General features: G+C 42.9%; 1 protein-coding gene across 1 annotated transcript; it reads left to right on the top strand.

The window, feature by feature from the left end:
* Positions 1-397: 397 nt before the first annotated feature.
* Positions 398-1815, top strand: LOC117434504 (forkhead box protein G1-like). The gene has a single exon (XM_034911122.2). The coding sequence runs from the start codon at positions 439-441 to the stop codon at positions 1813-1815; it is 1377 nt and encodes a 458-aa protein (XP_034767013.2). The 5' UTR covers positions 398-438.
* Positions 1816-12424: the final 10609 nt, after the last annotated feature.

The following is a 12424-nucleotide window of genomic DNA, read 5'->3' as shown; positions in this document are numbered from 1 at the left end:
GGTCAATTTTAAAGGGTGAAACAACTGAAGGCATTCCAGTCGAGCAGGCGTGAACGCTAACACTGCAGGACTAACCTGAGCCTGTGCGCAGCCCGACACAACACCGACAGAAGCGTGCCCGTTTACACGAGAGTCCTCTTCACTCCCAGCAAGCTGCGGGAAGGGGTGTCTTACAGGACATCAGTGTATTTGCTAAACACCAAAAACATTTTAAAAAATGGCAGGCACTTTTCTGAAGGGGGGGGGGGGGGGGGGGGGGGGGGGGGCGTGTTGAAAGCCGGCTCATTGGTCGGAAAGCAGACGAGCGTGTTGTGTTACAAAGTGCTAGGAAGTGTTCTAATTCAACGAGGAGTTCCGCGACGACACAGAGAGATTGACACCTGAATGGAGCGGCTTACATGAAGAATACCTCCTTCTGCAACCCGCTGCCGAGCGTGTATGGGTCTGCGTGCAGCAGGGAGGACCGCGCCTTCTCTTTCTCTTCCTCTGTCTTTCATGCTTTCTTCCTGTGATTCGGTTGACTTGGTGGGATGTGAAATGCTGGACATGGAGCGCTTGAAAGAGGCCCCCGGGATTGTCCGCGCGTCTTCATTCAGCATCAAGAGTCTCTTGCAGGAGGTGGCGGGGAGTGACAGCGGAGCCCCTGACAGCGGCGCGCACGCTGATACTTCCAGGGGACTGGAGACCCAGCGCACAGGCAGTCCTCATCCCGGGGTCGCCGAGCGGGACGGGGGGCGCCACGACAATACTAATAACAGCAATAATAATAATAATAATAATAATGAGGATAAAGAGGGAGAGCGAGGAGGAGACAAGAAGACCAAAGGGTCGGAACAGGACAGAGAGGGAGAGAAGGCAGCCACTTGTGACAAACCCCCGTTCAGCTATAACGCACTGATCATGATGGCGATACGCCAGAGCCCGGAGAAGCGCCTGACTCTCAACGGCATCTACCAGTTCATCGTGCAGAATTTCCCCTACTATAAGGAGAACAAGCAGGGCTGGCAGAACTCCATCCGCCACAATCTCAGCCTCAACAAGTGCTTCCTCAAGGTGCCGCGCCACTACGACGACCCTGGGAAGGGCAACTACTGGATGCTGGACCCCTCCAGCGACGACGTTTTCATCGGTGGCACCACGGGCAAACTCCGCCGGCGCTCCACCGCCTCCTCCAGGGCCAAGCTCGCTTTCAAGCAGGGGAACAGGCTGGCGTCCTCCGCCGCTGCTGCCGCCGCGGCCGCCGCTGGCCTAGCCTTTGCGGGGTCCCTTTACTGGCCGGTCCCGCCTTTCCTGTCCCTTCAGCAGCCTCACCCTCACCACCAACCCGGCTCCACTCTCGGATACAGCTCGTCCTACTTCGGACACCCGAGCTCCTACGCTGCCTCGATTCTGTCCCAGACCTCACATCAGCTTAGCGCCACGGCCGCCGGGGTGGACCGGCTACTGCAAGGCGCGGCCGAGTCTTCTTACGCGGGTACCGCTGTGGGGAGCCACCACCATCACCAGGTCACGGCCGCCGCCTCGTTCGCCGCGTCTTCGCTGCCATGCGGTCTGTCGCTGCCCACCTCCTTGAACCCGTGTTCGTTCAACCTCCTGGCGGCCGGACGGGCCAGTTATTTCTTCTCTCACCACGTCCCACACCACCCAGCCGTGCAGGGGACACAGCCCCTGCCTGCCCCTCTCGAGTCCTCGCCTCTGAAGGGCTTCCCGGTGGAACAGCACCTGCACTGCTGGAGCGGGTCGAGCACAGCCGGGGACCCGGGTCACTTCACCCAGAATCACCAGACGAGCTCGTTCAACTCGCTTCTGCACTGAGACTTTCTAAATGGGGGGGGGGGGGGGGGGGGGGGGGGGAGAAAGGAAAACATGTTATAACATTTACAAGAAGACTGTAGCTAAATTATTTTAAGCCACTATTGGACTCCACGGTGAGTCAGGTATCTGCGTTACATTGCAAAGCTGCTGAACTGAACGTCTATAGCAGACAAGACATGTTGTATACCCGAGAATAAACGAGAGCGTAATGTGCTTGTCTAAATTTACAGTTTTTTTTTTTTAACAGTTCATACTTTCTAATTTCAAAACTTGTTGCTCCACAAAAAAATATGCCCCATTTTTTTTTTTTGAACAGAAATGAAATCTTGTGATGTTCCAAATGGATTAGTTGCACTTCACTGAACGGGCCGGGGACTCAGTACGTGTCGATGTGTAACCCTGCCCCGTGTCCGCCGCGTCTGCTTAGGAAGCGGTACAGATGGCGAGTCCATCGATCACTACAAGGTTTTCTTAGAGCTGGTAATTCGATGTGATTGAACTCTTTTCATTTTCAATTTAATATTGCGTGTTTCTCTTCTCAATGCATTAATAATTCATCTCCCTAGCGAGTCGATTGGACCCCCCAATTTACGAATCCATATGAAAATAAACTGCTGTTTCAAATTTTAACAGATACATCCAGTCAAATCCACATACTATATATATATATATATATATATATATATATATATATATATAAGCTACATTTCAAATGTAGTTTCATATAGATCATTTTGATATGAAAGCTCGAATTTTTCCTCTATATCATTTTTAATTATTTTTTATTATTGGAAATTTACTGAGATGAGACCAAATTTGCCCAATTTTGAGTTTTAGTTTCAAAGAATTCAGCCGAAGTTATTATTATTATTATTTATTTTTATTAATATTATTTGAAACAAAAAGTTGCATATTTTTTTACTGGAGCAAAAAAAAAAATCGTTAATATTTGTATGATGTTGTTTTATTTTGTTTGTAACCGAACTGCAGGGAATTTTAATAATAATAATAATAATAATAATAATAATAATAATAATAATAATAATAATAATAATAATAATAATAATAATAATAATAATACGAGTGTTTTGTAATATATCAATGGCAGTGTTATTGTGTATTAGATGGTATGCACCCTTTATTTTAAAAGCAGTATTGTTTCAAACGTGAACGCTCTCCAAATCTGAAAAAAAAAAAAATGCTATGAATTTATCATGGGGTATGTTTTAAATACACACCTGTCTCATTTTAAATATATGGTTTGTGGTGTGTGCTCTTGGTTTGTAAATCGAGTTTTAGGCTACAGCAGTGCAGGGAATACATCGGAGTAAACTATTGTGAAATTAAGTTTCCTTGCAGACGCTGTCGCGCTCGTACTGTGAAACACGCATGCACTTTGGTTTCGCAGATGTCTTTTTAAAAGCTATGAAAACAGTGTTTCTTTGTTTGTTTGTTTGGTTGTGTATTCATCAGTACATGTTTACAATTCATATTCAGATTGCATCTTAATAAGCACACGGACATGCACGTGTCTTTCGATTTGTGTTTGTTGTTACTGCATGGCAATATGACAATTCTAACACCGCGGCTTTCAGTTAAGAAATATTAAAGGGATGACTTTTATAAATGAGCACAGAGTCATTTTGCAGTTTCCACCCATGCTGTTCCCATGGTTATACTATGCATTTACTATATTGTTGTTGTTTTTTAACATGCTTTACCAGACCTCTCTGTGCTTTACAATGCTTCCCTATGCTTTACCAGACCTCTCTGTGCTTTACAATGCTTCCCTATGCTTTACCACACCTCTCTGTGCTTTACAATGCTTCCCTGTGCTTTACCAGACCTCTCTGTGCTTTACAATGCTTCCCTATGCTTTACCAGACCTCTCTGTGCTTTACAATGCTTCCCTATGCTTTACCACACCTCTCTGTGCTTTACAATGCTTCCCTGTGCTTTACCAGACCTCTCTGTGCTTTACAATGCTTCCCTATGCTTTACCATACCTCTCTGTGCTTTACAATGCTTCCCTATGCTTTACCATACCTCTCTGTGCTTTACAATGCTTCCCTATGCTTTACCAGACCTCTCTGTGCTTTACAATGCTTCCCTATGCTTTACCAGACCTCTCTGTGCTTTACAATGCTTCCCTATGCTTTACCAGACCTCTGTGTGCTTTACATTGCTTCCACTTTGCCATGCTTTCATGTGCTTTATTACATTGCTAGGTTTTTACTGTGGGACTTTTGTATAAGGGTAACTTCTACATATATTTGAACGTGGTGTCGTCACTGTAAACTTAAGAACTGAACATAAATCTTCTGGAATAGAACACAGTTTAATTGTAATATTTATGCACTGCATGCTGTAATGTGGATTTTGTGGGAGTCTTAAATATATCTTAAAACAATTCAAATAAAGAATAATCTTTATATGTATTTTGATTGTGTTTAGACTCTTTTATCTGCAAATTAAACAGTAAAACGGAGCTTATTTTCTGTTGCGTAAGAGTTTAAATATTAAAACATTTCGGTCCAAATTCACCAATCATTTCTTGGAGAAGGTTATTATCTGCAACAGGAAAGGTGGCGTGCTCTGAAATGAACACTCGAGTCGATCATGTGAAGTTTTTAACAGTGTTTTCATTATAGAAAGACATTTCGATTGCTAAAAGCTCTGTGAATATGGGACTCTGAAGCGCAGGTTTTGAAATGACTTCCAATTCCATTAATAATCTTCGAATGAGTGACGCGTTTGTTGGTTGAGGTCTCCGCGTTGAAATTATAATGCTGGAATGTGAGTTCTGGAGTTCGGGTCTGTAACGAAATAACAGAAACAAACCTAACATTACCCCCCTAACCGGCTGCTCACGGGCATTACATTAAAAAAAAAAAAAAAACACCGCAAATACTGCTTTCTGATGACATTAATACGTCTTGTATGCAAGTACATTTCAGATTATCACAGAAAACAGTTCACTAAAGAATGCACTAGCCAAAACGTTCGTCTACTTGACTTTATTTATTATAGTTTTTCCTAAGTTTTGTAATCTATTATTATTATTATTATTATTATTATTATTATTATTATTATTATTATTATTATTATTATTATTAATAGTAGTGGTAGAATTTGGAAATAACTTTGATAGTCTTGTAATTCATTAATATTTAAATAATTTCCATGTAGTAGAGTTGTTTATTATTATTATTATTATTATTATTATTATTATTATTATTATTATTATTATTATACATCTGACAATATCTTTAATAGTCTTGTTAATGGTTACAATGTAAAGTTTAGCTGCACACACTCTACAAACACTCTGCCGATGTTGTTGGCTACATCTTTCAATAACACCTTTTGTAAGCCTTGTAAGAGATAGTTATAAAGTATTTAAAAATTAAAATGTGTTTACAAGGTTTGTTTAATTCCTAAACTCTTACAATGCAATGTAATCGTACAGTTTTCCCGGCGAATAGATTTTCTTTTTCTGAAAGCAAAAAATAAAAAATAAAATCCAAAAAAATATATAATATTATAAAACTGCAAAAGCAACTCCTTCTGAAAACTCTAACGCTGGGAGTAGAAACCACTGTTGCAGGCCGACATGAAATCGGTTCAATGAAAACATCTGCATTCCGTGTTCGGAATTCGGAAAAATGTCTTCTGAAAATTATTCCATTTACCTATTTAAAAAATGGGCACTTCATTATAGTATTTTGGAAATATATAGCCTATACGTGGGGAATTATATATAATCCATGTGCATGCATTTCCTTGAATCCCTACTGCGTTCAGTTTGAGAATTAATCTTTTATGCGGGACTATCAAAAGCTTTCTGGAAATCTAAATAAACCATGTCATATGCTTTGCAATTATCCATTGTCGATGTTGCATCCTCAAAAAAGTCAAGCAGGTTAGTTAGACACGATCTCCCTTTCCTAAAACCATGCTGAATGTCTCCCAGGATATTGTTACCATATAGGTAATTTTCCATTTTGGATCTTATTATAGTTTCCATAAGTTTACATAAAATAGAAGTCAGGCTTATTGGTCTGTAGTTACCTGCTTCGGTTTTGTCTCCCTTTTTGTGGATCGGTATTACGTTTGCAATTCTCCAGTCTGTTGGTACAACCCCTGTGTCAAGAGACTGTTGCATGATCTTGGTTAGCAGTTTGTAAATAACTTCTTTCATTTCTTTGAGTACTATTGGGAGGATCTCATCCGGCCCAGGGGATTTGTTTATTTTAAGAGCTCCTAGTCCTTTTAACACTTCTGCCTCAGTTATGCTATCATCTATGATTTTGCCATTTGTGTCTCTTAGACATTTAACCCCCTATTGAATATTTGAATGTTCTCTTGCTGTTATAATATAACGCGTTTTGCATACAACATTCTCTCTCTCTCTCTCTCTCTCTCTCTCTCTCTCTCTCTCTCTCTCTCTCTCTCTCTCTCTCTCTCTCTCTCTCTCTCTCAACTTTCATTTGATTAATGTTTCATTGTTAAACATTTTTATCAGTATGCTGGATAGCCGTGCTGTTTTAAATGTAGAACACGATTTGGTCTAGTTTTGAAATAGCCTATATATATATATATATATATATATATATATATATATATATATATATTTCAAGACTAGACCAAATCGTGTTCATGAACACTTCCGCTTCGCGTGTACGTAGTGAAACAGGGACAGGGAGTCTCTGGAAAATCCACATTTAATTCAATAAGCAAACCAGAAGAGCGTCGCTTTAGAATTCAGAGACACATTCGGTACTGCGGTGCACGCATAGCCCTTGGTACTTCGGTATCTAGGTGCGCACGGTGCTTATTGCACACGGCACACGGTGCCCAGCGCTACAACATCAGTGCACGGACAAGACGCCGCACGGTACACGGTGTACTTAGTGCTCGCGGTACTCGGTGTGCGCGGTGCTCAGCACTCACGGTGCTCGCGGTGAAATTGTTGCTTGATCACAGGGTGCTATATATTATAGTGCAAGCAGTGTTCGGTGCACGCTGTGTTCAGTCAGTGCAGAACACGCCAAGATGATGTCGAGCAAGACCTGGTTCCACGCCTGTACATCCTGCAGGGCCAACATCCCTCAGGAGGACAGGCACACTCTCTGTGCGCGGTGCCTGGGCGTCCAGCATGCCAACTTGGCCCTCGTGAGAGAGGTGGCCTGCAGTATCTGAAGGAGAACAGGTTGGAGAGGGCCATGAGGGCGAGTTCCGCGTCCTCAGTGGCTGGACAGTTGGAGTCCAAGAGCCCCTCCTCCATGAACTGTCCCAGGACTCCCTGCTGGACATCCCCGGCACACAGGACCCCCATAGTTGCTCCCCATCCACGCAGACAAGAAGGGTGAAGCGGTCTAAACAGGCCAGGGACATTATGGACCTCAAGGCACAAATGGCCCAGGTCCTGGAGCTCCTGTCTCGACAGACACTTGTGGCTCCTGCCGCAGCCCCAGCTCCAACCTTGCCTCAAGTTTGAGATCAGGGTGAACAAGAAGATCAGGGTGAACAGGAAGAAGCGCCCCAGCCGGCACAGGAGGATACACTCTCGATAGCACCCTCCTAGGACAGAGCCTCCTTCTCCTCCGGCACGGAGGTAGGAGGGGAGCCTGAACCTCCTGCTGAGGTAGAACTTAGCTTTGAGGTGGCCTCGGAAGCCAGTGCTCCACCGCTGTCGGACTCCACATCGGTGCTGATGGGGTGCACTGCAGCGTTTCTGCAGGTCCCCTGGACACCAGCGGCAGAGCCACGCCGCTTTGTATTTCAGACGCAGATGATGACCCCTCGCCCTCAAAAGTACCCCGTCTTCCCGGACTTCATGGAGGAGGTCCACTTCTCTTGGAATATGGGATATCCACTTGTCGACAGCTCTGATATAAAGAGCTCAGAATACCTACCCAATGGGCAAGGACATCCCATAGTAACGTTGGTGGTCATCTTCTCTTTCAGGGAACCAGGGTTACGGTAGCTAACCTAACGTTATTGTTTGAAAGCAGAAGTTTGAATAGAGGGCCACTGGAACGAGACCCCTGATTAAATTACACAGATACAATCTCGGAGCTCTTAGCGTTTTCAAGGAAATGCAATACTGTGGCCAGTCTGCATGCAAATGTACTGCAGCTACGAATATGCATGTAGTAGCGTTTATTATTATTATTATTATTATTATTATTATTATTATTATTATTATTATTATTATTATTATTATTATTAATAGTAGTGGTAGTATTTGGAAATAACTTTGATAGTCTTGAAATTGATTAAAATGTCATTTCCATAGTTTTTATTATTATTATTATTATTATTATTATTATTATTATTATTATTATTATTATTATTATTATTATTTGACATTTGACAATCTCTTTAGTAGTCTTGTTAATGGTTAAAATGTAAAGTTTAGCTGCACACAGTCTATAAACACGTCCGTGCTCTAAAGCAACGAAAATGAGAGAAAGCCCCCTATTCACAACGCGTGCACTAGTTTACACTGTTAGTTACGGTTAGTTTACACTGTTTATTTTATTAAAACAATCGAAGTTCAGATAAATCACTCAGAAGTTAATGTAGCTCCATCATTCGTCTGGGTGTATTTCATTCAAGCTCTGTGACATTGGATTTGTTTTAAAATTGAACCAGAACCAATAAGAACATAAGAACATAAGAAAGTTTACAAACGAGAGGAGGCCATTCAGCCCATCTTGCTCGTTTGGTTGTTAGTAGCTTATTGATCCCAGAATCTCATCAAGCAGCTTCTTGAAGGTGTCAGCTTCAACAACATTACTGGGGAGTTGGTTCCAGACCCTCACAATTCTCTGTGTAAAAAAGTGCCTCCTATTTTCTGTTCTGAATGCCCCTTTATCTAATCTCCATTTGTGACCCCTGGTCCTTGTTTCTTTTTTCAGGTCAAAAAAGTCCCCAGTGTCGACATTGTCTATACTTTTTAGGATTTTGAATGCTTGAATCAGATCACCACGTAGTCTTCTTTGTTCAAGACTGAATAGATTCAGTTATTTTAGACTGTCTGCATACGACATGCCTTTTAAACCCGCGATAATTCTGGTTGCTCTTCTTTGCACTCTTTCTAGAGCAGCAATATCCTTTTTGTAACGAGGTGACCAGAACTGAACACAATATTCTAGGTGAGGTCTTACTAATGCATTGTAAAGTTTTAACATTACTTCCCTTGATTTAAATTCAACACTTCTCACAATATAGCCGAGCATCTTGTTTGCCTTTTTTTATATCTTCCCCACATTGTCTAGATGAAGACATTTCTTTTTTTCTTTTTTTCTTTTTTTTTTATAAATTTAGTTGTTGCCAATTTATTTATTTTTTCTCCCAATTTGGAATGGCCAATTATTTTATTATGCTCAGCTCACTGCTACCACCCCTGCGCTGACTCAGGAGGGGCGAAGATGAACACACGCTGTCCTCCGAAGCGTGTGCCCTCAGCCGACCGCTTTTTTTCACACTGCAGACTCACCATGCAGCCACCCAAGAGCTACAGCTTCGGAGGACAACGCAGCTCTCGGGCAGCTTACAGGCAAGCCCGCAGGCGCCCGGCCAGACTACAGGGGTCGCTGGTGCGCGATGAGCCGAGGACACCCTGCCCGACCTAACCCTCCCTCCCCCCGGGCGACGCTTGGCCAATTGGGCGCCGCCCCCTGGGAGCTCCCGTCCTCGGTCGGCAAAGGAATAGCCTGGACTCGATCTCACGACGTCCAGACTATAGAGCACATCCGGCACTCTAAAGATGAAGACATTTCTGAGTCAACATGAACTCCTAGGTCTTTTTCATAGTTCCCTTCTTCAATTTCAGTATCTCCCATATGATATTTATAATGCACATTTGTATTGCCTGCGTGCAGTACCTTACACTTTTCTCTATTAAATGTCATTTGCCATGTGTCTGCCCATTTCTGAATGCTGTTTAGATCATTTTGAATGACCTTTGCTGCTGCAACAGTGTTTGCCACTCCTCCTATTTTTGTGTCGTCTGCAAATTTAACAAGTTTGCTTACTATACCAGAATCTAAATCATTAATGTAGATTAGGAATAGCAGAGGACCTAATACTGATCCCTGTGGTACGCCACTGGTTACCTCGCTCCATTTTGAGGTTTCTCCTCTAACGCTTAACGCTGGCCACATTCCACACTGCTGCTAACACTATGTCACACAATTTTTGTTCCTGGGTAGTAAGTGTTATTTCCTAATTGCTTACGCCTCAAAAGTATAGAAAATGGCTATTATTCCCCACAAACTTTGCTTTTGTGACCAGGACAGTGATGTTTTGAAATTTACCTATTTCCAATGAGAAAACGGGTGAATTTGTGTCTTTTCGTTCACATAAAGTCAGAAAAAAACAACATATGAATCCAAATTAACATGTATTTATACTAAAGTAATACAAAAATGACTACAAAAGATTTAGAAGTGAGTAGTTTTTCGAGATTTACGATTATACTGTAAATCACTTTCACGAATCAGCCCCCAAATGTAGTCTCCCATCATGTTCTCGTTATACTGTCCTTCATTGACAGCTCATCCAGGAGCCTCAAAGCCGTGCTGCTCCATAATGGTAACAAGTACCCGTCTCTTCCCCTGGCTCACTCGGTGCACCTCAAAGAGGATTACAACAGCATCAAGACTTTGCTGGACGCCTTGAAGTATGATGAGTACGGCTGGGACCCCCGGAAGGTGCTGATGCCACCATTACACATCAAATTGGGCCTTATGAAACAATTTGTCAGAGCTCTAGATAAGGAGTCGGCAGCCTTCAAGTACCTTCAAGACTTCTTCCCTAAGCTGTCTGAGGCAAAGGTCAAAGCCGGACCACAGATAAAGAAGATCCTGGAGTGCAATGAATTCCCCAAGAAGCTCACTAGTAAGGAGAAAGCGGCTTGGAACAGCTTTGTCGCAGTGGTTCGGGGCTTTCTGGGCAATCACAAGGCCGAAAACTATGTGGAGCTGGTTGAGACTCTGGTGAAGAACTACGGCACAATGGGCTGTAGGATGTCCCTCAAAGTCCATATCCTTGATGCTCATCTTGATAAATTCAAGGAGAACATGGGAGCGTACTCGGAAGAGCAAGGCGAGCGCTTCCACCAGGATATACTGGACTTTGAACGCCGCTACCAAGGACAGTATAACGAGAACATGATGGGAGACTACATCTGGGGACTGATTCGTGAAAGTGATTTACAGTATAATCGTAAATCTCAAAAAACTACTCACTTCTAAATCTTTTGTAGTCATTTTTGTATTACTTTAGTATAAATACATGTTAATTTGGATTCATATGTTGTTTTTTTCTGACTTTATGTGAACGAAAAGACACAAATTCGCCCGTTTTCTCATTGGAAATAGGTAAATTTCAAAATTTCACTGTCCTGGTCACAAAAGCAAAGTTTGTGGGGAATAATAGCCATTTTCTATACTTTTGAGGCATAAGCAATTAGGAAATAACACTCACTACCCAGGAACCAAAAAAAAATAAAAAATTTGTTACACGGTGTAATCAGGGAGGGGAGTCTATCCCCAGCACTGCCATGTCTAACACAAACTTCACTTTATTATAAGAATTAAAAAGAATCAAAAAACACTATTACAGCAGCATGACTGTGGGGCTGTCTGCACCTCTGAGTACTATTTCTTTCTATTTTTCTTTCTCTTTCTTTCTTTCTTTCTTTCTTTAATTGGTCACATTGGTAAAGAAATGGAGTTGAAATGTTGCAGTTTGTTGTGTTGGGGGGGTTACTGGGTGCTGCTGGCGCCGGGCTGTCTCGTGCCAGTAAGCCAATCCCCCGAGACCAGTGCCTGCCACCTCACAATGAGGCGCAGTGCTGCACTACCGAGACACTGATACCCATCACTAACAAAGAGAGCAGTGTGTGCCACCTCTCACTCACACACATACACACACACACACACGCACGCACACACACACACACACACACACTGATACTGAGAGACACACACACACACACACACTGATACTGAGACACACACACACACTGATACTGAGACACACACACACACGCACACACACTGATACTCACACTGAGACACACACACACTGATACTGAGACACACACACACACACACACACACACACACAGACACTCACACTGAGACACACACACACACACACTGATACTGAGACATACACACACACACACTGACATCCTCACACAGAGACCCACACTCACACTGAGACACACACACACACACACACACACACACACACACACACAGACTGAGACACACACACACACCGATACTGAGGCACAAACACACACACACACACACAATGAGACACACACACTGATACTGAGACACACTCACACACACACACACACCCTTCACAGCTCCCTCTCTCCTCTCCCCTTTCTCCTCCTCCGACCCCTCTCCCATCTTCAAACACACAGAAACACACCACTCTCCCCTTCCCTCGTTCCTTCCTCCTCCCCTTTTTAATGCACATTGAAATTCATGTTAACGCAGGGTTCTATATGAATCCAGCATGAAACTGCCTCTGCTTCTGTGAAACCAAACTGTGGAAAATGTATTACCATACAACAAGA

Source organism: Acipenser ruthenus, chromosome 30 (assembly GCF_902713425.1).
Source record: "Acipenser ruthenus chromosome 30, fAciRut3.2 maternal haplotype, whole genome shotgun sequence".
Classification (NCBI taxonomy): Eukaryota; Metazoa; Chordata; class Actinopteri; order Acipenseriformes; family Acipenseridae; genus Acipenser; species Acipenser ruthenus.
This window is presented reverse-complemented; position numbering and strand designations above follow the sequence as displayed.

Bases quoted from the DNA above. Each gene is read 5' to 3' on its own strand.
- LOC117434504 (XM_034911122.2), top strand. From the start codon at position 439: ATGGGTCTGCGTGCAGCAGGGAGGACCGCGCCTTCTCTTTCTCTTCCT.